Genomic DNA, 22,697 nt, shown 5'->3' on the forward strand with positions numbered 1-22,697 from the left:
GCTAAGTATAGGGAGTATAAGCGTGGAAAAAAGTTTACGGGCAATTGACGCTGGGCTAGAAAACAGCTGGTGGCGGATTTTAAAAAATGCTTTTTGTGCTTTGACTTTCAGTACTTCCATCGCTTTATTGAATTTTCCTGAAGGTGTGAATACCAAACCTAAGTAGCAATATTCTGAGCATATTTCTATTTTTTCGGCTCCTAGAAAGAAGGTTAGGTTATTCAGTAAGCGGCCAGGTTTGTTAAAAATCATAATTTTTGTTTTTTGGACATTTACTATCAGCTTCCAGGTTTTACAGTATTCCGCCAAACTATTGAGGGCAGCCTGAAGTCCATCCGGGCTCTCTGATACTAGTACGAGGTCATCCGCGTACATTAAACAACTAAGAGGTTTATCCCTAAGGTGAACAGGGTTGTATTTTTCATTGTTGCTGAACAGGTCGGGAATGTCCCTAATAAAAATGTTAAACAGTAAGGGACTGAGGACGCAGCCCTGTTTGACACCTACACTTGTATTGATGACGTTTGTCAGTCCCCCTGGTGTTTTTACAGTAAACTGGACAGATTTATACATATTACTTATTATATTTAGAAAGAGATTTCCTACCCCTGCCAGCTGTAGTTTATATAATAAGGCATTTCTCCATACTGTATCGTAGGCGCTTGAAAAATCTACGAAACATACATATAGTTTATTTTTATCCATTTTATTTAGGTATTTATCGATGAGAGATTTGAGTACTAGCATATGGTCGACTGTACGTGCCCCTCTTTTAAAGCCGATTTGAGAAGTGTACACCAGCGCCGTCTGGTGATGGACTAGATAACCACAGCCACCTGCAGAAGTTAGGAGCAAGACATCCATCATACATTCTGCCATCAGAGTAATACAGTTGACAAGCCAAAGAGGGGCGATTTACCAGTTTGAAAATTAACATTGCAATTGTGGTTATCAGCTTGCAAAATATACTGTTGCTGCGTTGGAAATACATTTTTAAGAGAGAGAGAGAGAGAGAGAGGAGAGAATATATATATATATATATATATATATATATATATATATATATATGTCATCAATACACTGAAAACTGTTGCGATCAGTTTTAAAGCAAGCTCTTGCCTTATTTTCAAACTCTGTTAAGAGGGTTATAACCTCAGACAACCTAAGCGCCACCAGAACATTGAACATTACTCACCAAACAGGTCAAATTTAGCGCTGTCTTTCCTAAGTTTTGTTGTTATGTCTACCCTGATTAGATGGTTTATTTTAACCTCAATCTTATTTATTGATTGAAGTAAAGTTAGCCCTAAGTTAAGATATAGGTGGAATACATGTTGTCTTGCAATGTGGACTTATTAAATGTATCTTCTCTTAAATCAAATATTACTCTAATAAAGAAAGAGAAAGCGAAGTAATCTCGACAACATCTTAGCCAATCATATTGCGCGTAACATAACCTAGTGGTTTGTTTACAAATGGCGGAGGACACGAGGGAGGCGGGGGCATTTCCTGCTCTACGCATTTCACAGGTAATGCATCCAATATTGAGTTTATCTTTCTAGAGGACTTGCACATATATAAAAGTTGTTCTCAAGCACTTTTATCTGCTTGTCGTTAATGTTTGCCGAATTTTGAATTTAACCTACACCTTGTTATTGCCAATGCGAACAGTAAACAACACGAACTACAGTATGTGGCACTGCTAAGAAGTTTACTTCTCTTATTCTCGTCTGTTTCAATAAAATCAGACGTCATTTGTGAAACAGACACCTGTTTGCAATTCTGCCATGATAATTTGTAATGCAGCCTGTCGATTATCATGCATGTGTTACTTAATTCAGATATCTTGAAGCCACAGCTTATGTACTTAGTCTAGTATTAAGTTTGTGTTGGAGGGGACAGGTTGCTGTGGGAGGTATAAAAGGTCTGCTGCATGAAGCTAGACTTATTATTGTCAAAACTGATGAAAATAGGCTGTGTGTCACAGATTGTGCAGTGTTTGTTTGGTTTCAACTGACTGAGTACTCAGTTCCAAATATTTCCTTCTCTGAATTTTACTGAAAACTATACAAAGCTCTCTCAAAAAATCTAGCTTTTAAAACGGTAAATGTACAGCTTATAGATCAATTCATAGTTCAGTGACTTGTTAATGATAAAAATATTTTTGTATTATTTCAGTTGGATGCCTCTGAGCTGGATCATGAAGTTCACTCTATTTTCAAAACTCAGCTCCTCAAGGCATTCAGATATTTCTCAGTAAGTTGAAAGTATTTTTTAAGAAATAATCTGGATTTGGAAGAAAATGAAGTTTGTTTGTCAAAACTCTTATTTGAAATCTATCTTTTGCTGATTTTACATGTAGTTTTATCTTTCAATATTTTAAAAGTTAACATTATGTTCATGTACATTTTATTTTGCATTGGACTATGTATATTTGAAAAACTTTTTATTTTATTTTGGCATTTTAGTAGATAATAATTACTGTAATCAAACTTGATGCATGTCAGAATATCAAAGATTGTTCCTTTACACATTTCAGCCAGGGTTGCTGACTAAAATTGAACCAGAAATAAATGCCACATTGAGATTGTTAGTTTGGAAGGTAAGTGTGACAACAAGTGTGTCTTCTATATTGAAGGGTGTCCTTTACAATACATTTCATTTATGTGTTCAGCAAAAAAATGAAATTGCCTTACTATTAAAAAATGCTGATAACATCCCTTCTAAGTCAACTGAAACAGAGAATATCAAACCTGAAGCATTTCCACCTCGAGTCAAGTGCACTTTTGCAGAGAAAAAAATCCTTTGTCAATCAGAAAAAAAAAAGCTGATAGTCTTTTAGCGGGGCACTGTAATTAAAGGAACTACAGTAGGAAGCCAGAATGTAATTCAACCAACTTAACATGCCCAGCTACTTTTCAATTAAAAAGAAATGATAAGTGATGATAAATCTAAAAATTTCAAACATTCCACAGCAAATTACACTCCACATAAAACAGTGCCGGAAATTAACACAGTGTGATTTTTCCCTTTTCACAGCAATTCAGTGCATTATTTCCTTGAATCAAAGCACGCTAAACATACCTCGTAGTCAAACTCATAAGATGACATTCGGTGCACTTTAGATGTTTTTGTCACCTGATGACTACTTGTAGTCAGGGATGAGAGGAGATTCAGCCCAGCCTTTTCCTCTGTAAAAGAAGATGCTGATGGACTCCGCTGAAATGTTATACAGGGTGGTATGCAGTATGTGAAGCTAACATGTGTAGCCAACAAACTGTCAAATGTATTTTCAAAATTTGAGCTTTTATACAATGCAATATTTAGCACCTTAGAGTGAGTCATAAATGTAATAACACTTAACACATTCACTCATCCAACACAATGTGGAATCTTACCCATTGTCACAACTAACACACTGTTACATCCTACAGATCACCCAACACAATTTGGAACCATTCTCAGAGTCACAACTAATGCAATCATGCCAATGTTACATCTAATGGATTGTGTTCCCCAATGCTGTCTATTAAACAAACATATGGAATTCTGACACACCAAGTATAAGCTGTTTCGTCTCCCACACTGTGACAGCAAACTCATTCAGACAATTATTTGATAACTGCTGATGTTGACACAACCATAATTTAGAACATAAGTGATTTGCTGTTATAAAACAAATACATGGGGGTGCTATAAATTAGATAAAAGTTTTGGCCCATCTTTCTTCCTTCCTTAATCTCTCATTTTTAAAAAACAATTTTCTTGAGTTTTTATTATTGTGATGTGTATGTCATTAGTCTCTTGTCAATGAGTATTTTTCGATTGTAGACAAATATCTACTGGTAATTTTTTTCATAAAGATAATGTAAAGTTGGATAGTATGATAAAGTATAGCCTTAGCCATTATTAGGTTTCTGTAACATTTGACAAAAATTTCACATGCCATCATGACCCAAATTAGCAACCTCTTTGCCTGCTTGCACCCATAATTTATCGCTACAGCAGAAAACCAGGCAATTGTAAACAATTGAAAATTATGCTGCAATAGTAAGAATTGTATGTGATCCGGCGAGACCCAAGCTCATTAATATTCCTTAACATGTCCCCTGCTGAGGAGGGAATACAACAAACAACTGTATGATATACCAATTAAATCCTGAACAAGTGTGCTAGTTTCAGTAAAAAGGTGCTGTGTATGTTATTGTTTTTTTAGTGGAAAAAAATTTGTAGAAATGGTGGGCATTTGTAGATATTTATTTTAGAAAGGTGATACTTATATTGTTGTAATTTTTTCAGCACTGAATGTTTGTACATTTGGTAGAAAAGTGCTGCGTTTTTTCAGTACTTTTCATGAAAAAAAAAAGACCAAAAGAAAATGTTGAAATATGTAAACATTCTGTTTAATACTTTCAGTTGGATAGTGTTACTCAAAAATATTGTTGACATGCAAAGCCATGTTCTTTTTCTTCCTCTTATTATTATTAAGCAGTAACAAATATATGACTGTATATTGTTCCACTTGAATCTATAACATGATTTTTATACCTGGTTCAACATTTTTCATCAACAGGAAATTCCTGGAGTACACATACAGCCCCTAAATCTTACCTCTATCAGCCCTTCCAAGTACCCACTGTCCCCTGGATCCATTGTTTTCTAAGAAGTTTATTCCTAGGAAATATCAGCTATTTATCTGTTATTCTGGGTGACAGGTGCCTGGAAATTTGACAGTGTTGACGGTTGCAGTGTCAGCTGGGATTACAGCTACGTGAAAGTGTTACCTTTTATCTTTTTTTCCCTCAAGGATCTGATCCTTAAGGTTTAAGTCAGCCAGTTAAGTGTGTTTGCTTGGCTGTATTCTTGGCCAAATGTCTCTAGATGTGACACGTTGTTAAGACGGCTGTCAACTGTGATGTCGCAGTGTCACAAAGATGTCAGTTTCGTCACTTGATCAGTAGAGGTTCAGAGCCAGCAGCTGCTGCTGATTGCAGTCTGGCACCTTTCCACAAGCTCCTGGGAGGTTGTCTGGAAAATAAGGTGCAAGGTTTGAACCCTGTTCCAGAGACTGAAGTCAGCTGATGACTGTACACAAACCTTGGGAGAGCGTATCGAAGTTAGCTACCACTTCCTGTGCCTTGCGTAGCAATAACACACTGTAATACCTGGGAAATCTTTGATAAACCTATTGATTGTTACATTAGCCCTGCCATTGTGTTCACACACAGTGCAGGCAGCAACAATGCCTCATTGCTTATATTTCAATTATGTTTTAAGAGGCAGATTGTGTTTTATTCAATGGCAGCTGCTGATTTGTTTGTTGCTGGGTGTTTTTCTCATTAAGTGGAGCGTGTACATTAAACTACAGGTCCATGCAAACCGGGACCATTGACTTAAGACCTTTATGCTGGGGATTTAAATCAGTCTACCCTGCCAAGTTCAATTATTATAATTTTATTTTTCTTCTACAAGTGCTGTAATATAACTTAATATGCAGGGCTGTTGTAAGGTTAAATCTCAGGATTAATGATGTGTCCTTTTTACTTTTTTTCAAGTACTAGTAAAAGTAATTTGACAGTTTGAATTCTGATATGAGTCCAGTAAAAAGGCTTCCTTATCGTAAATCTGGATCCTTAGATACGGATTTCATACATAATATTACATTGTGGATTATATGTTATGTAGTCATACTAACAGACCCATGCAATGAAACTTGACAGGCGTCTGCCTCAAGTTCACACTAAGTAAAGTTTAACATTCTGCTGCTGTCTGATATTTAAAGGACACTGGCCCTAAAAAGGGGGAAGAGAAGGAGAAAGAAGACTTAATGACATTCTTTTGGGAAACCATTTTAATGGCAGTTTTTAAATTGCTTACAATACCTTGATTGATTAAAATTGTCTGTGTAAAATGCAAATAATCACTTCCGAAAATAATTAATATGACATCTAATTGTTTTTGTGTTAAGATCTATGATTATTTTCTGGATTATTTAATAAAAACGATGAATGTTGTCTGCAAGTAGTACAGAGTCCTGTTCTACACATAAAAATGGTAGAACTAATCATGTGAGACTATTTTCTACACAAAATGAATTGTACAATTTAAAGTTAAAGTGCTGTATCTGTGTAGTAGAGAGAACTTTGCAGAGGAATGTTGTTTTTTTTAAATAATAATTTGTTTATTTTTCTATTTCAGTTTTCTCTGAATGCTGTTGAAGCTACAATAGGACAACAGATGTTAGGTCTGAGATACAAGGATGATACAGGCAGTTCCAGATGCGTCAGGTGGATATCCAGAAAGCAGAGGATATGGTATGCTGTCCTCACTGTGGGGGGACCTTGGTTGAAGGAGAGATCACATGACTTGTCAAAAATGACACAAAATATCAGGCATATTGACAAGGTAGGATTACTGCTAGGGTTGTGTGATTTTAACATTATCATTGGGCAGATGCCCCGAGTTTCAAGCAGAGTTTTACTGGCAATTACTCTATATAACCAACTTGCCTCTATTTTTACTCTGACGTAAAATTGCTGACTATAAAGGTCTTTTTCAATTCAACTCCGAGATTCTGGGTGTCTGTCTAATATTTTAATATGCAAAGTATAGTTGTCGTTATATTTTTATCCTTTACTGTTAAAACAGTAAAGGATAAAAATATAACGACAACTATACTTTGTTTGCTTTATATAGGGATGTGGATTTTATTTGCAGGCAGAATTAACAAATTCATCATTTCTAATTGAATCTCTTCTAAAGTGTATACTGTATTGATTAGTCTGCCTGTCTTTCTCTCTTTCTTGCTTATGCAAATGTCTGCATCTACATGTATATTCATGTAACTATGTAAATTTTTCTTTAACACAACATTTCAGTTCTGGAAGCTGTTAGACTGGCTCAGTGACCTGTGGAAAATTGCCACACTTGCAAACTTTCTCATCTTCCTACAGAAAGGACGCTATCAAAAGCTGATAGAGAGAATTCTGGGAATTCAGGCAGTATTTCCCAGAATGCAAGAGGCTCGGCAGGTGTGTTCAGCTTACTGGAGAATGTTGGCACAAAAACAGTTTTGAATGTTTGCAGGGCATAAATTGATTTTTTTGATACCCATCAAAATGCATATTGCCACATTGGTTTGTGTTTGATTGTTAATTTTTGAATGTTTTGATAATTTAGTATAGACAATGTCATCTTACGTTGAAAAATATGTTTTCAGGTCAGCTTTGACTACATGAGCAGAGAATTGCTATGGCATGGATTTGCAGTAAGTTTTAACTTTTTTTTTTTTTTTGTTATTTAGTAATTAATATTGATTCCTTTGCCCTCTTCCTCAGTCAGCGGAAAGCTTTAATTAGTTTTTGATTTACAGTGTAAATTTACCTTCAGAACATTTCTGGTCAGGGACATTTTTTTTTTTTTTTGCTTATGTGATAACATTTTTAATAAATAGATAATAGCATAATATTGCTTCTTATAAACCAAGTATTTTAGTTGATGAATATTTAATATTTGCAAAGGTTGTGAAAACTGATAAAATACCAGATGCACTTAAAACATCTTTGCGTATTTATAATTATCACTTTCTCTTTCTTCACTTCCAGGAGTTTTTATTCTTTATGCTCCCTCTCATCAACTTCAGAAAACTTAAAAATGCTACATTAAGGCTCCTGTTAAGCCGGCCCAGCCCTGGGGAGCCCTGTGGTCAACCCAGGTGTCCAGCAGATTACAAGGAGTGTGTGATATGTGGACACTGGCCTAACAACCCACACCAGTTAGGATGTAGACATGTGTTCTGTTATTATTGTATACAGGTATGTATTTATATTGTATATGTAGACACTAACAACCCACACCAGTTAGGATGTAGACATATTTGGCAATTCCATTTGAATTCGAACTAATTTGATATGTGGTATTTCCTTGAAAAAGGTCAAATGCAATTTTGTGATAAATCTTATGAAAACCAAGTTGACCTCAAAGATTTTTTTTTTGCAATTCACTGAATATAATATTTGAATATTGAACTTATAACATATTTTGAGGATCAGTCATATTAATGAAAGTATTTTGTATCATGTAAGGTCATGATATTTTTTCTCTTACATTTTTCTGAATCATAAATCCATTCCCAGCTATCAAAGGGCTTTCTGCTTTGTCAAATGTTTACATTTACCTTATTTCAGAGTAATGTGATGGCTGACCAGTCTTACTCCTGTCCTGTATGTGATGGACTTCCTGTTTTATTAATATAGTTTATCAAATGTTAACATTTACCTTATTCCAGAGTAATGTGATGGCTGACCAGTCTTACTCCTGTCCTGTATGTGATGGACTTCCTGTTTTATTAATAAAGTTTATCAAATGTTAACATTTACCTTATTCCAGAGTAATGTGATGGCTGACCAGTCTTACTCCTGTCCTGTATGCGATGGACTTCCTGTTTTATTGATAAAGTTTATCAAATGTTAACATTTACCTTATTTCAGAGTAATGTGATGGCTGACCAGTCTTACTCCTGTCCTGTATGCGATGGACTTCCTGTTTTATTGATAAAGTTTATCAAATGTTAACATTTACCTTATTTCAGAGTAATGTGATGGCTGACCAGTCTTACTCCTGTCCTGTATGCGATGGACTTCCTGTTTTATTAATATAGTTTATCAAATGTTTACATTTACCTTATTCCAGAGTAATGTGATGGCTGACCAGTCTTACTCCTGTCCTGTATGTGGGCAGTGTGTGGAGGAGGAAAGTGGCATCCAACCAGTAAGAATCGGGGTTACAAAGGACTTGTAGCCAATAAGAAAATGAGAAACATTATATGCAGAAAACATTGACTGAAGCTAAGAAATCAACCTAGTTGGATGTGACAATAGCCCATGAAGCATCAAATCTGCTTCTGACCAGTGATATTAAGTATTCTTTAAACATTCAGATAGATTCTTTTTCCTTGTTCTTGGGAGATGTCGACAGTGAGATGTGGATTTTGTGAAACACTACTCTTAAGCAAAAAGTCATTTATGTAAGAGAGGACTTGTTAATTGTGAGGAAGTGCTATCCTGGGGAGTTGAATATTGTGCCAAATTAAAGTGGTTATTAAATCAGCCACTTTCAATTCTTCATAAATTAAAATGTTATTTTCCTAAATAAGTTGTTATGCATCTTATTTGTTACATTACTTATGTAAGAAAACATGAAAAAATACAGACTTTAATAAAAGTAATGTTCACAAACTGTGGATATTCCATTATTTTTATTAACATGGTCATAGCAACAAAAGTATACAGCTAGTCTACGTTTTACTTCTAATGATACAATTCTACAACTTGATAAGTTGCCAGCATAATGTACAGCAAAAATGACTAGAGACAGGTGGCAAATTCATCTTTAAGACAAAGTGAACAATTTTTATGTCCACCTTCTGGCAAGAAATGGAGATGATTACACACAAAGACACAGACACACACACACACACACACACACAGGTACATACACACCTACGGACACACGTACATACAAACATGTGCATGAAGAAACACACCTACACACAATTCCATCTTATCATTTCACTGGTGCTCTACATTTTCCTTTTATATTCAATGTAATTGCATAACAGTAAATAGTAATAGGACAGCTGCAGGTATAATGCACACTACATTTAACATATTGAAAAGGCCAACAAACATTTTCAGTTCTGGTCATCACTTCATCCACCTGATCCTAAATTTAGTTGCTCTAAACAGTACCTAGCACGAAAATTCATGCGTTAGCAATCCTATTGATGATTCTGATATGTACTGTCTGTGCTAACGCGTTACCACAGACAGTACATATCAGAATCGTCAATAGGAGTGCTAACACATGAATTTTTGTGCTAAACAGTACCATGACAATGAAGACTCACTTGGCAGCAGATACATTTTAGTTTACTCAGAAATCAAAGTGAATCTTCAGTATCTTACATATAAGCAGCCCATAGTGCAAAGACATTGGAGTTTATCATAGATAAATATTCCATCTGTTTTAGACAAGCTTCACGTTTTATCTTCAATTTCCTCAGCATACAGCTGCATCTGAAAAACATTGTGTCATATAGTTTTATATACCAACATAGAATGTATAAATACAAGTGTTATCTTTTTATGTCATGTATTCATTCATTTAACAATGCCTATTTATTTATATTTGAAATGAAAAGTAGAGTGGTATGTGTGTTCAAAGTAGTCTTTGTAGATGTTGAAACCATTCCAGGTCAAAACAACTGGACCATGGACCAGAACCCCCCTCACCCCCCCCCCCCCCCCCCCTCACACACACACACCAAGGATTCAATGACCAGAGCTGAGGGGTCCACCTGGGGTGTAGCAGAGGCCCCACTGTATCTTAACTCTTCATACCAGTCTAAGGGTTTATTCAGAATGAGTTTGGCTGACTTAGCAAAAATTCACTGTGAACGTTTCCTAACATAACTGCAATATGCATGATGTATACAGAAAATGAAAATCCTAATATGTATAATTATAAGATGATGAACAAGGTCAAGGACAGAATAAAAATGGGGTCACTGACCTGTACAAGCCCAGTCTGCATGGCTTTCAGTGGCACTAGTCTAGAGTCTGCCATGCTGGTCTGGAGATCTTCAGCTTGTACCCATGGAAACGACTGGTTTAAATAATAACAGTTACCATGGTTACATCCTTCCTCACAATAAATCACAACAATTTATGAAGAAGTAGAAAAACTGCAAAAAAAGTAGCATACCAAGCATAAAAATATGGATCAGTCATTTTAACATAAATCTGATGTCCTGAATAAGAAACTTCTGAAACAACTGAAAATAATTGAATGATATCAGTCCAAAATGTAGTAAAATTTAAAACACAGTTATGATAAAAACTTAAAAGTGCATTTTTCACATAATATTCACAGTATTCTTGCTAAATTATTTAAAATGAACTTAATCTTTTTCGTTTTTAATTATTTTCTAAGCTAGAATTCTACCTCTATGAGTGGCTGACTTTGTAAGGTGTCCACAGCACTTTCTTTGGTGTGAACTTGAACTGTCCATGTGCAGTCTGAAAATGCAATTTTAAGTTAAGAAAAGAAGTTATTCAGCGTGTCAAAATAAATTAAATTTTTTTTTTGTCTAATTTGCATCATGACAACTTGAAGATTACAGCAATCAAAACATATCAGCTGGATTAAATGACATATAATATGGAGGGCAAAGTTTGAGGCAAAAGTCTGAAAAGAACAAGAATTGGGTATCATACCAAAATTCAGAATTGATCTAACTTGTAAAAGTAATCACTCACATGGTCACATTTATGTGCATATTAACTTTTGTTGTAATATTTTATGGATATCACATTGTCAATAATAAATCCAACCCTCTTCCCTATTTTGAACAGGGAAATTAAGACATGCTTTTTCTGTATAAATATTGTCAGTGCCTAAAAACTGATGATCAATACAAACCACCAGTCTTGGAATTACTATCATGTAGAATCTCAAGTTACCTTTTGGTTTGTCTGACAGCAGAGCTTCACAAATATTCAGCTTTAAAATAAATGACCTCAAGGCCTGCTCTATCCTCAGTAAGAAACTGTCATCACTGAAAATATAGCAAACAGAATCCAAGTTCAAGATTTTATATCTTCTATTTTTAGTTACTCAAAAATACACGATTTCTAACTTGGAACTAACTTTCTGCTCACAACCAACAGTAATTCATTTTTTTTATGCATCATGTACTATGTATAAAACATTGTATTTGGTAAATGTAACCAAGTTTGTTCCAAAGTGATAGCAGATTTTAAGATTTAAGCACAATTACCTGGAAATACTTTAACAGTCATATTTACATATCCAACATGTTCCAAATTAATGTTAAATAAAGCATAATAGAAACAGGCAAGTTCTCAGAAATTGTTGACTTATTTACATACATATTAGTAAGTTAGCAGCTGTTACAATAACAATTAACATACCTGATATTGGGTTGTTGTGGAGTTGTTATCTCGAAAACAAATCTTTCTACAGGACGTTCAAAACCGTCCAGGATCACCAACACCACTTTCTCCAGCTCGTTATTTTGAAGCAATGGTCTCAGACTTTTTACCACTTCCTGGATATAACTCCTCACCTCTGGGTGACGTGATACCTGGTGGGAAATAAAAACAGTTTTAATTTAGTCAATATAAAACTTGGGGATGATGAGATATCAAGTGGAAAAGAAAACAATTATTAATTTAATCAATATACAAGTTCAGGGTGATGAGATACCTGGTAAAATAAACATTTTCTACGTTAAATCAATATACATCAGTGTGATTAGATATGAGGTGAGAAGTGAAAATATCTTCAAAATTTAATCAATACACAACTTCAAGGTGATGGATAGCTGGTGGGAAATAAAAATATTTTTGATATGATGCGTGTTGATGGCAGTGTGGTTATAGTGTCCCCCTCAGGAACTGGAGGACATGGGCCTAGCTATGTCCAAGGACAATTGAACCAGTCCTTTATAAAAAGTGCCTGCTGTCTACCAGCTTGGCACTGAGCACTTAGGGGTAAATGTATATGTACAGCATCCAGGTTGGATTCTGCAGAGGGAGGTAAAAACATTCCCATCAAGTCAGAATCAGGGTCTATAATGTGTAAATGTGAAATCAAGTGTGTGTGCAGGCCCATGGCCAGGAGGTATGGGAGGGTGCGGTCCACTCTGGGTAAAATGTGATCCAGGTACATGAAGGTTTTGTGTTAAAAGGTCCACTTTTTCAGAGAAAGACCCCCTCTTGGGTATATATGGGCCTACAGTAGCTGTGTGCATGTACTACTGTAGTATGCATGTGTTATACGTGTATGCATTTATGTGGTTGGATTTTATACCTGCACTGGAATATTGTACTTTTTTCTTCTTTCAAAGACTCCAGGAGGATAGACCTGCCTCACATACAGAATACAATGGAATGCCACTTCAAGAAACTCACACAGAATGTCAGCAGAAACTGAAACATGGAGAAAATTGCTCTATCAATAATAGCTGTAACAGTCAATCTTAAATGACAGACACTTGTCCTTCCAATTTCTATAGGCATGCAGTCTCAAATATCTCTGTCTTTATTCTGCATGCTACTGGTACATGTACGGTACTAAGACCAGGACAATGAGGTTCAGTTTGCAAATAACACTGCTTTGGGTACCTTCTGACACACTAAAATCTTGATGGCTCATTTGGCTTTTTGACCTTAAAGACCTCTACATACAACATTGACTGGTCAGGTCTTAAAAGACGACATGGGTTCTATCATCAGGTGTCGCGTTTTACAGAAAACAAACACAGCTGTACACGTGAGGTAGCGGAGTTGCAAAGAAAAACTTGGTGCTCTCTAGTATACGGAGAACGGAAAGTAGGTCAGCGGATGACAAGCAGTGTGGTGAAGGGTAAGGAGACGTACGATGTGTTTGTTTTAAGAAACAGAGACATTTTGAGGTATTGATATGGTGCAGTCTAGTACAAACTTTTAGGTTTGAGTAGTTGTAAATCTGAAAACCGTAACTAAAACTGGCGAGCGCAAGGACTGCTGCAATATTGCCGCTGCCACTGTGGTATCTTATTTTACAGTCGCCAGACAACATTTGATTCTGTAGTAAATTGTAATATTGCTGTCTTTTGACATTCGGGTTCTCGCTAGCATCAAGTATCAGAATGGCTGCCCCCACAGAGAAACCCCTCTCTGTGAACCCGTTGGAACAGTTTGTCTTGCTGGCCAAGTCCGCCAAAGGAGCTGCTGCTGTGGAATTAGTGAAGCAAGCACTAGAGGCGCCAGGCGTGTATGTGTTTGGAGAACTACTGGCCATGCCACATATACAAGAGGTTAGTGCACTCTGTGTAAAATAATAATGATAATAATAATAATAATACATTTACAAAAATAATAGTCTCTGACCAGGCTAATGTCACTGAGACTGTTTATTTTGATGGTTAAAAATTAACTGTTAATATTTCAACTACTGTACATGTATAGATATGAAGAATCCCTCAATTATGATAGATTTGAAGCAGGAATTTTCATGGGAAATGGGGTACACTGAGCCCAAAATGTGAACCTGTGGTTTGGTCATCAGTTTTAAAGTCAGTCCAACCCAAACATTTTGTAAACTGTCCAGTTGTCCTTGGAGGCTACTAGTAATGGCCCTCCAAATGATGACTGGGAGGCTCCCTGGGAAAAGCCTTGCTTTGAAGTATTGTCAATGATTTTTAAAAGTTTTTTAACATTAACAACAAGTAACATATTACATTTGAGAGGATAAAGTGAAAAATAATATTAAAAGTTATTGAGTTAATATAGAAAGAATGTACTTAAAGTATATTGAATATCACATATTATTTCACCAGTTGGCTGAAGGTCCACATGCTGCATATTTCAACCTGTTGAATTTGTTTGCATTTGGGACAGTAAAAGACTATGAAGGTAAGGAGTGACGTTCTAATAGTCAATCTTTATTTTTTCAAACTTTTTTTTAAAATTTATTCTGAGGTATTACAGATGAATTATCTTAAAGAATTAGGTTATGCCATCTTGGTAATGATTTCATTGTCTGTTTACATTTTTCTTTGGTATCAAATCGTAAGGTATGCATAAATCTTTCTATGATTAAGTGATGTGTTATAATATCTATTTTAGAAAATAAAGCAACATTGCCAGAATTAACAAATGCAAGTCTTACAAAACTCAGGCATCTCACCTTAGTGGCTTTAGCAACTAAGTCAAAAGTAAGTATGTGTGAGAAAGAGTGTGTGTACTTGTATTTGTGTAAGAGAGAGAGAGAGAGAGAGAGAGAGAGAAAGAAGGTAATAAGTACACACATGTAGTTGTGTTATAGTACAAAAATACCTTAAGCATATTTGCTGTTGATAGAGTAATTATAATTGATATGGAATAATAACTTAAGAATGGATCAGCTTCTTAATTCATTAATTGACCAGGTAATGTGCCTAATACTTGATTCATGTACAGTATGTATATTTTATATATAATATTTATATATATTGCTTTTATTTCTGTAGGTCATTCCCTATTCAACCCTTCTAACAGAGCTAAATATGAAGAACCTGCGTGAGTTGGAGGTAAATCTGACTTGTTCAAGAACATTGTTATAATAAATTTTAATTCTTATGATTACAGAAAATTCCTTCCCAATTAAATCTTAAATTTGTATTTTAATGATTTTTTTTATGAAATTGCCATTTAACATTTCAATAAGTGAAATAATTTCCAATTGATCTTTTTTATGATAATTACTCATAGATGTTACAATAAATATCTATAGTGATCGTGCTTATCTATTTGAATTTAATTAATTTAATTATGAATTTAAATTACTTTTGAGAACCTGTAAATCATCTTTTTTTTTTAGGTATTAGCTTTCAGAGGACACATAGCTAATCTATTTTGTTTACAGTTGGCGAGATATACTATTCTGATATGTTTGGATGTTCTAGGACTTGATAATAGAAGTGATCTATGCTGATATCGTGCGGGGCAAGCTAGACCAGAAGAACCAGCAGTTAGAAGTAGACTATGCCATTGGTCGCGACATAAGAGAAGAACAAGTGACAGAGATGGTCAATGTATTACAAGAATGGTATGTGTGCTGGCATCACATCTCTCTCTCTTTCTTTCTCTCTCTGTTGTAAAGCTTTGTAATTGACTTGGTTGATTACCTGTCTCTCTTGTACATCTCTCCTTCACTTGTGATATTTTTTCTGATGTGCCACCTTCTTATCTTAGCCTTCTTTGATGATTGCTATGCAGAACCTGACAGGTGTCATGAGTTTTTCTATAACTACCATAAATAACATATAAAAAGTTGCATCATGAATGGACTGTTTGTTTTAACTTAACTAACGTCTGCAAATTGGAAGAAAGGTGAACAGTATGATTTGTATTAATATTAAGAATTGATTGCATTTCTCAAAGGATATTACTGTAGAATTTTGCTCTGTACTCTAATTGCTTGACTCCTCCAGGTGCGACAGCTGTGACATTGTTCTAAAAGGAATCGACTCGCAGATCATGAGAGCCAATCAGAAGAAAGAATACAACATCAAACTGGTGCAACAAATGGAGACAGAAGTAAGCGTTTCTTCACGGTTATAATCATTATGAGAGTCTGCAACATATCTAGTACCGCCCCAAGTTCACTGAATAAGAGTTGGCAGTGAATAATTTAACAAGGCAGCAAAGCTGTCAAATGTACAGACAAAGAACAGAAAATAAAGATGCAAATAAGTGAAAAATTAAATTTTCACAAAAAACTGTTAAATTGCCAGAAAAATTTACCAAACAGACTGCGTTGCCTATTGAAGCTGTATGTTAGACCCATGTTTCTTTCCTGTAAGTTTGAGAACAGTAAGTGACATGATTTCCCTTAAATGGTCATCATAGGAGCAGTGCCCAAAATAGGGGTTTCTTCAAATTTTGATGCAACATTACATAATGTTTAACAGCATAATGACAATCAAATGTTATTAATAAAATATTAGTAACATGGACATTCAGAAAATGTGACAAGCAAAAGTCTTCAAGATCATGGAACTTTAAAGTCACACCTTGAAAATGCCAATATGTGAAAAATTAAATTTTCACAAAAAACTGTTTAACTGCCAAAAAAAAAATAAATAAATAAATAAATAAAAATACCAAACAGACTGCATTGCCTACTGAAGCTGTATTTTAGTCCCATGTTTCTTTCCTGTAAGTTTGAGAACAGTAAGTGACATGATTTTCCTTAAATGGTCATCATGGAAGTAGTGCCCAAAATAGGGATTTCTTCAAATTTTGATGCAATATTACATAATGTTTAACAGCTTAATGACCATCAATTTTTAATTATAAAATATTTGTTTCACAGATATTCAGAAAATGTGACTAGCAAAGGTCTTCAGGCCCATGGAACTTCAAAGTCACGCCTTGAAAATGCCAAAATGTAAACAAGACAGCACTGTTCTGAAATGGGTTTATTTCCATTTTTAACACTTTTTTTAACATAAAACAAAATAAACATTTTACTGCCATTTTATATGACCAACTAAGAAAATTGATGAGATGGGAAAAGTATCAATAGAACAGTGTTAAATGTCCAATTTCCTCCATTCTGAGATTCTGAACATAGTGGATGATTGAATCTGACAAACTGCAATGATATGAGTTTATTTCCATTTTTGACACTAATTACACAATACATGATAACAAGTTTACCATGTTTTTTACATAATCAACTAACAATGTTGTAAAGATGCAGGAAATATCAAACAAACACTTTTAGGCATCTTATTAGTTAAATAATGAGACTGTTAACATGCCTAATAAATGAATCTGAGGAAATGTGAAAAACAGTATAACTTCTAAAATAATGGCCCGATTATGCTGATTTTCGAACTCAACCTGCGTTTTAGTAAGATTGACCACTCCTGTAAGTATAATTACAATTGGCCAATCCGTTTTTCTTATATTGTGTTATCAGTGTTGTATTTATATTGAAAATAGTGAAAAAACAGCATAAATTCCCTAAAAATGGCCCAATCATGCTGATTTTCGAACTTGACCTGCGTATTATGAATATTCATCAGTTCTGTAAGTTTCAAGTCAAAAGGTAAAATGGTTTTCCACTTATCGTGTTATCGGTGCTGCATATATGCTGAAAAAAGTGAAAAAACAGCATAAATTCCCTAAAAGTGACCCGATCATGCTGATTTTCGAACTTGACCTGCTTATTATGAATATTCATCAGTTCTGTAAGTTTCAAGTCAAAAGGTAAAATGGTTTTCCACTTATCGTGTTATCGGTGCTGCATATATGCTGAAAAAAGTGAAAAAACAGCATAAATTCCCTAAAAGTGACCCGATCATGCTGATTTTCGAACTTGACCTGCGTATTATGAATATTCATCAGTTCTGCAAGTTTCAAGTCAAAAGGTAAAATGGTTTTCCACTTATCGTGTTATCGGTAAAAGTGCACGGCGATGACGGCGACGACGGCGACGACAGACGCAGATGATGGCTATATGTACAGACACATCTGTGTCTGTACATAAAAAGACAGTTTTTTCAAAATTAAGTCTTTTTAGCAGTTGTTTAAGATTATTCTCTCATATATAAAATATTCCCTCTTTGGGTTAGTAACCTAAAATTTCGACTAGTCTTGAGGTTTTCCTTGGCCCACTTCTCATTAGTCCATTTTTTAATCCAAATTACAATTTTTTTTTTGTATGGTTTAGATTGTTGAACTCTTATCACATCAGAAAATGTTTGTGTGTGTGTGGATAGGTGTGATATGCCAATATTCATAGCTGACAATATTCCAGATGTGTTTGTATTGTCTGTAATATCCGAACACAACAAAAAATAATGAGTATGTGAAATTCAAGTTTGTCAGTCATGTGCTTGTATTGTTTAGATTGCTAACATAAAATAATGAGTATGTGAAATTCAAGTTTATAAGGTTGTCAGTCATGTGCTTGTATTGTTTAGATTGCTAACATAAAATAATGAGTATGTGAAATTCAAGTTTGTAAGGTTGTCAGTCATGTGCTTGTATTGTTTAGATTGCTAACATAAAATAATGAGTATGTGAAATTCAAGTTTGTAAGGTTGTCAGTCATGTGCTTGTATTGTTTAGATTGCTAACATAAAATAATGAGTATGTGAAATTCAAGTTTGTAAGGTTGTCAGTCATGTGCTTGTATTGTTTATAAGGTTGTCAGTCATGTGCTTGTATTGTTTATAAGGTTGTCAGTCATGTGCTTGTATTGTTTATAAGGTTGTCAGTCATGTGCTTGTATTGTTTATAAGGTTGTCAGTCATGTGCTTGTATTGTTTAGATTGCTAACATAAAATAATGAGTATGTGAAATTCAAGTTTGTAAGGTTGTCAGTCATGTGCTTGTATTGTTTAGATTGCTAACATAAAATAATGAGTATGTGAAATTCAAGTTTGTAAGGTTGTCAGTCATGTGCTTGTATTGTTTATAAGGTTGTCAGTCATGTGCTTGTATTGTTTATAAGGTTGTCAGTCATGTGCTTGTATTGTTTATAAGGTTGTCAGTCATGTGCTTGTATTGTTTATAAGGTTGTCAGTCATGTGCTTGTATTGTTTATAAGGTTGTCAGTCATGTGCTTGTATTGTTTATAAGGTTGTCAGTCATGTGCTTGTATTGTTTATAAGGTTGTCAGTCATGTGCTTGTATTGTTTATAAGGTTGTCAGTCATGTGCTTGTATTGTTTATAAGGTTCAGTGCACTCGGTAGGATTTTTCTAAGGGAGTACCGTACCCCTTGCCCAAAAAAAGAAGGGGTAATTTTCAAAATGAAGGGGTAAAATTAAAAAATGCTCATCAAGGTGTAATTTTGTGTATTAATAATCATGCAATCACACAGTTCACTTTCATAACAATAACCCACTATCCTTTTATCCAAAATCTTTTATTATTGCAATTTAACAAAAAGAAAACAAAATTAAACTGCGACTTTGTGCAGATCATCAGACTGGGATAGTGGAGGAACAATCTGGGACAGTGGAGTATCATTCTGTGACACTGCAGTTGGTAGTTGGTCACTATAAAAAAATTGTAAATGTATTTTAATTAAAAAAACAAACAGGTAGTTACTATGTCACCTTATAGTGTTGTTTATTTGGCTTTTTCTCCAAAAATCAGTGGGGGGGTGTGTGAAAATATAACATGTAATTTATTAGAGATTTTACATTGCTTTTAAATTACCACAGAAACAATCAAAATACAACAAGTACGACTGCACTTCATAGCCAAAAATTTACAATCTATTCGTGACTGAGATTTAAAAATGCTCCTGGCCTAACTGCTTCCTTAGTAAAGTTTTTAAAAAAACTAGGTCAAACAAGCGCTCTGTAATAGTTGGGAGAGGGAGAGAGAGAGAACGGCGCCAAAATGTCTGGACACTGACAAGTAGTCACCCAGTATCCGTCTCTGTCAAACAAGCATTTTTTAATATACTATTTGAGAAGGGACACAAAATTTACATATTTAGCCATTTAAATCAATCAAAATGTTCATACTTCTTACTCTCCCTAGTGTTTCTCCCTAAAATTGATGCCGACAAAAAGTAGGTCAAGTCGGGAACATTAGGCACCCGTCGTTTTTAAGTTTTACTAAATTGTTTATAAAAATTAAACCTTTGCTTTCAATTTGTAAATAATTACTAGAAATATTATTTCACAGTTTGTTGAAAGATAATTTTTATTTATGTTTGTTAGCGCAGCACTTCAAGTTCAACTGTTTTCTAAGCTGGCCAAATCTGGAGCTAGCCGGTTGCTGCAAACCACTTTGTTTCCAACCGGCAAATGACTGCCAATAATAAACGATCTATTTTGTCTGTGATAATAAATTTTACACTTCAAATTTTCCGGGCAAGTGAACAGCCGAAAGTCACTTGCGTTTCCGGGCGACTACCAGCTAAATTTTCAGTGCCCGGCTGATAAAACTAGTTGCGAAATGCAACCATGGGGCCGTAGCGATAGTCCGAAGGTTCAATAGTCCGAAGGTTCATTGGTCCGAATGTTCACTATAGAACCTTCGGACCAATGAACCCTTGATTAAAAAAATCGATAAAAATGTTACCACTTTTCGGACCAATGAACCTTCGGACCAATGAACCTTCGGACTATCGAGACGCCCCCGCAACCATCGCAAGTAGGTACATGTATGTCGGACTCTGAAATCTATAGTAAATAACTTTGCCTTCCTTGCATGACAAAACCTTTTAATTGACTGTTGTTTTTTTCCTTTGCTTTTCCTTTTTCTCGTCATTTTGTCATCACTGGTAATCAGCAGAGCTGGAAATTCCCGGTCGCCCGCTCGTCAAATGCGACTAAAAATTTATTCTGACGACTAAAACTACAAAAGTCACAAGGGTTATTGGCCTAAAGTATTTGGTCTGGGCGAGTGATTTAAATTGGTCCTAAACGTATGGTTGCTCAATTAAAATGTTGAACAATTATGTGAATAAAAAAACGATCATTTCATCGTTGTTCATACCTTGTTTATACTAAAGAGAGGCACACGTGCTTTGACCTAAAACTTGCATATTATGACCAATCAGAGAAGATTACGTCATCCTCTGCGGGTCAGTGAAAGAAGAAGCATGTTTTAGTCGGGTAATTCAAATATCTTAAGAAAAAAATGAGACACTTGGGAATCAATTCTGACATTTTCAACATGAGTCTGACCGTCAACAGTCAACGGACTGGTCAACTTCGCCGATCTTCAAAGCCAAAGGTGTGCGTATTCGTACGCGCTGGGGCTCCAGCCAATGCGTAAAAACAGCAAAACAACGCGTAATTACGCAGTCTCATACGCTAACGAGTTTACTGAGGTTGTCAGTCATGTGGTTGTATTGTTTATAAAGTTGTCAGTCATGTGCTTGTATTGTTTATAAGGTTGTCAGTCATGTGCTTGTATTGTTTATAAGGTTGTCAGTCATGTGCTTGTATTGTTTATAAGGTTGTCAGTCATGTGCTTGTATTGTTTATAAGGTTGTCAGTCATGTGCTTGTATTGTTTAGATTGCTAACATAAAGAAGACGTTGAAGACAACGCAGCAGACTGAAGCAGACGACAACATGGCAGCTGACAGTGGTGTGCAGCCAGAAAAACCAGCCAAGAAAGCGGCTTCAAAGACAAAGGGGTGTGTGTTTTACTCCATGTACTAGTAGACAGTAAATATGTTGGTATTGTAAATTCCCTATTTGAATGCGGAATTCATATGATTGTATAAAGCAAGCAAAGACGACTTGCTTATATGATTGATAAATGCATGAAAGTTAACAAGATATTGATATCTTCCTTTTGAAAAATGAATGCAGTTGTCGGTGCTTTTTTTTGTTGGAGAACACACTTATTTTGATAAATTTATATCCATTTGCTTTGCAAAAAAACTTATTAACACTGTTGTAATAAAATCTAGCCTTTCTTTCCTTCAGACTGAGAGGTAGTGCAAAATTCTGGAAATGAAACTGCAGCGTATTGAAAACAGCAGTGTGAACTGTGGCTTTCATCCATGTACAGGCAGATTTTTCTATATCAGGGAGGACATAACAAGGAGTTAGATATTGACAGTTTGAGAAAGTACTAGAGGTACTTCTTCTGGCCAGCCAAAGCAAAGGAGTTTTATTATGTCTTTCTACATGCAGCGTTCCTCATTACTTGTATGAGAGAAAGAAAACCAGTTCTTAGTATCATGTCTAACTTAAAGATGGCGCCACTTTTGACAAAACTCCACAAGATGAAAGATGTTGATCACCACACTTATGACATATATAGTCTATGTTTACTATGACTTTTGTCTCTGAATGGCAGAATTCCAGTGGAAATAAAATTTTTAAAAAAAGTAACGTAATACCAGATTAATGTTACACATCAGGTTTGATAAATCATGTAAGGACTTTGTGGTTTAGAACATTTTGATATGTTACATGACAAAAAGGCTTGTTAAACTCATCTTTTTATAAATTAAAATTTTTCTTATTTGCTAGTCTTTATGATACTGTAAAAAAACAAGGCTTATTTCTTACCATTTCAATAAAAAATGCTGTAAATTTCTAACACCGCATTTCACTATCTGCAAAATAAATGTGTAAATACATTAATAAAACCAC

General features: G+C 35.0%; 4 protein-coding genes across 20 annotated transcripts in view; 2 read left to right on the plus strand and 2 right to left on the minus strand.

Annotated features, from left to right (window-relative positions):
• The window catches only part of LOC106156388 (uncharacterized), a 50,949-nt gene extending 46,211 nt beyond the window's left edge, over positions 1–4,738 (minus strand). For 14 of the 16 annotated variants that reach the window (XM_086995735.1, XM_086995733.1, XM_086995731.1 and 11 more), the window contains exons 1-2: positions 4,612–4,668; positions 3,085–3,219 (exon numbers count right to left, since the gene is read on the minus strand). In XM_086995735.1, coding sequence (XP_086851861.1) covers positions 3,085–3,219; positions 4,612–4,653 — 177 coding nt within the window. In that variant the 5' untranslated portion in view covers positions 4,654–4,668. Of the gene's footprint in view, positions 1–1,195; positions 1,264–3,084; positions 3,220–4,611 lie in introns of those variants that run through there. The other 2 variants (XM_086995730.1, XM_086995737.1) reach the window with 2 other exon arrangements.
• Positions 1,325–10,211, plus strand: LOC106156452 (peroxisome biogenesis factor 2-like). Of its 2 annotated transcripts, none has more exons than XM_086995760.1 (8): positions 1,325–1,529; positions 2,179–2,256; positions 2,540–2,602; positions 6,199–6,405; positions 6,879–7,031; positions 7,220–7,267; positions 7,605–7,814; positions 8,187–8,392. In XM_086995760.1, the coding sequence occupies exons 1-8, from the start codon at positions 1,476–1,478 to the stop codon at positions 8,253–8,255; spliced, it is 882 nt and encodes a 293-aa protein (XP_086851886.1). In that variant the 5' UTR covers positions 1,325–1,475; the 3' UTR covers positions 8,256–8,392. The 2 variants fall into 2 exon arrangements, with proteins under 2 accessions (XP_086851886.1, XP_086851885.1); XM_086995759.1 differs by lacking the exon at positions 8,187–8,392 and adding an exon at positions 8,692–10,211 and having other exon boundaries at positions 1,342–1,529.
• Positions 9,240–13,375, minus strand: LOC106171594 (mitotic spindle assembly checkpoint protein MAD2B). The gene is made up of 7 exons (XM_013552017.2): positions 13,209–13,375; positions 12,895–13,013; positions 11,994–12,166; positions 11,523–11,617; positions 11,005–11,078; positions 10,573–10,665; positions 9,240–10,076 (listed from the first exon to the last, which is right to left on the minus strand). The coding sequence occupies exons 1-7, from the start codon at positions 13,237–13,239 to the stop codon at positions 10,038–10,040; spliced, it is 624 nt and encodes a 207-aa protein (XP_013407471.1). The 5' UTR covers positions 13,240–13,375; the 3' UTR covers positions 9,240–10,037.
• On the plus strand, positions 13,318–22,696 carry LOC106171593 (COP9 signalosome complex subunit 7b-like). Its single transcript, XM_013552016.2, has 9 exons — positions 13,318–13,449; positions 13,701–13,882; positions 14,405–14,480; positions 14,694–14,782; positions 15,077–15,136; positions 15,512–15,654; positions 16,040–16,145; positions 21,606–21,727; positions 22,023–22,696. The coding sequence occupies exons 1-9, from the start codon at positions 13,428–13,430 to the stop codon at positions 22,051–22,053; spliced, it is 831 nt and encodes a 276-aa protein (XP_013407470.1). The 5' UTR covers positions 13,318–13,427; the 3' UTR covers positions 22,054–22,696.
• Position 22,697: the final 1 nt, after the last annotated feature.

This window comes from Lingula anatina, chromosome 9, assembly GCF_051362555.1.
Source record: "Lingula anatina isolate TDL-2025a chromosome 9, LinAna3.0, whole genome shotgun sequence".
Taxonomy (NCBI): Eukaryota; Metazoa; Brachiopoda; class Lingulata; order Lingulida; family Lingulidae; genus Lingula; species Lingula anatina.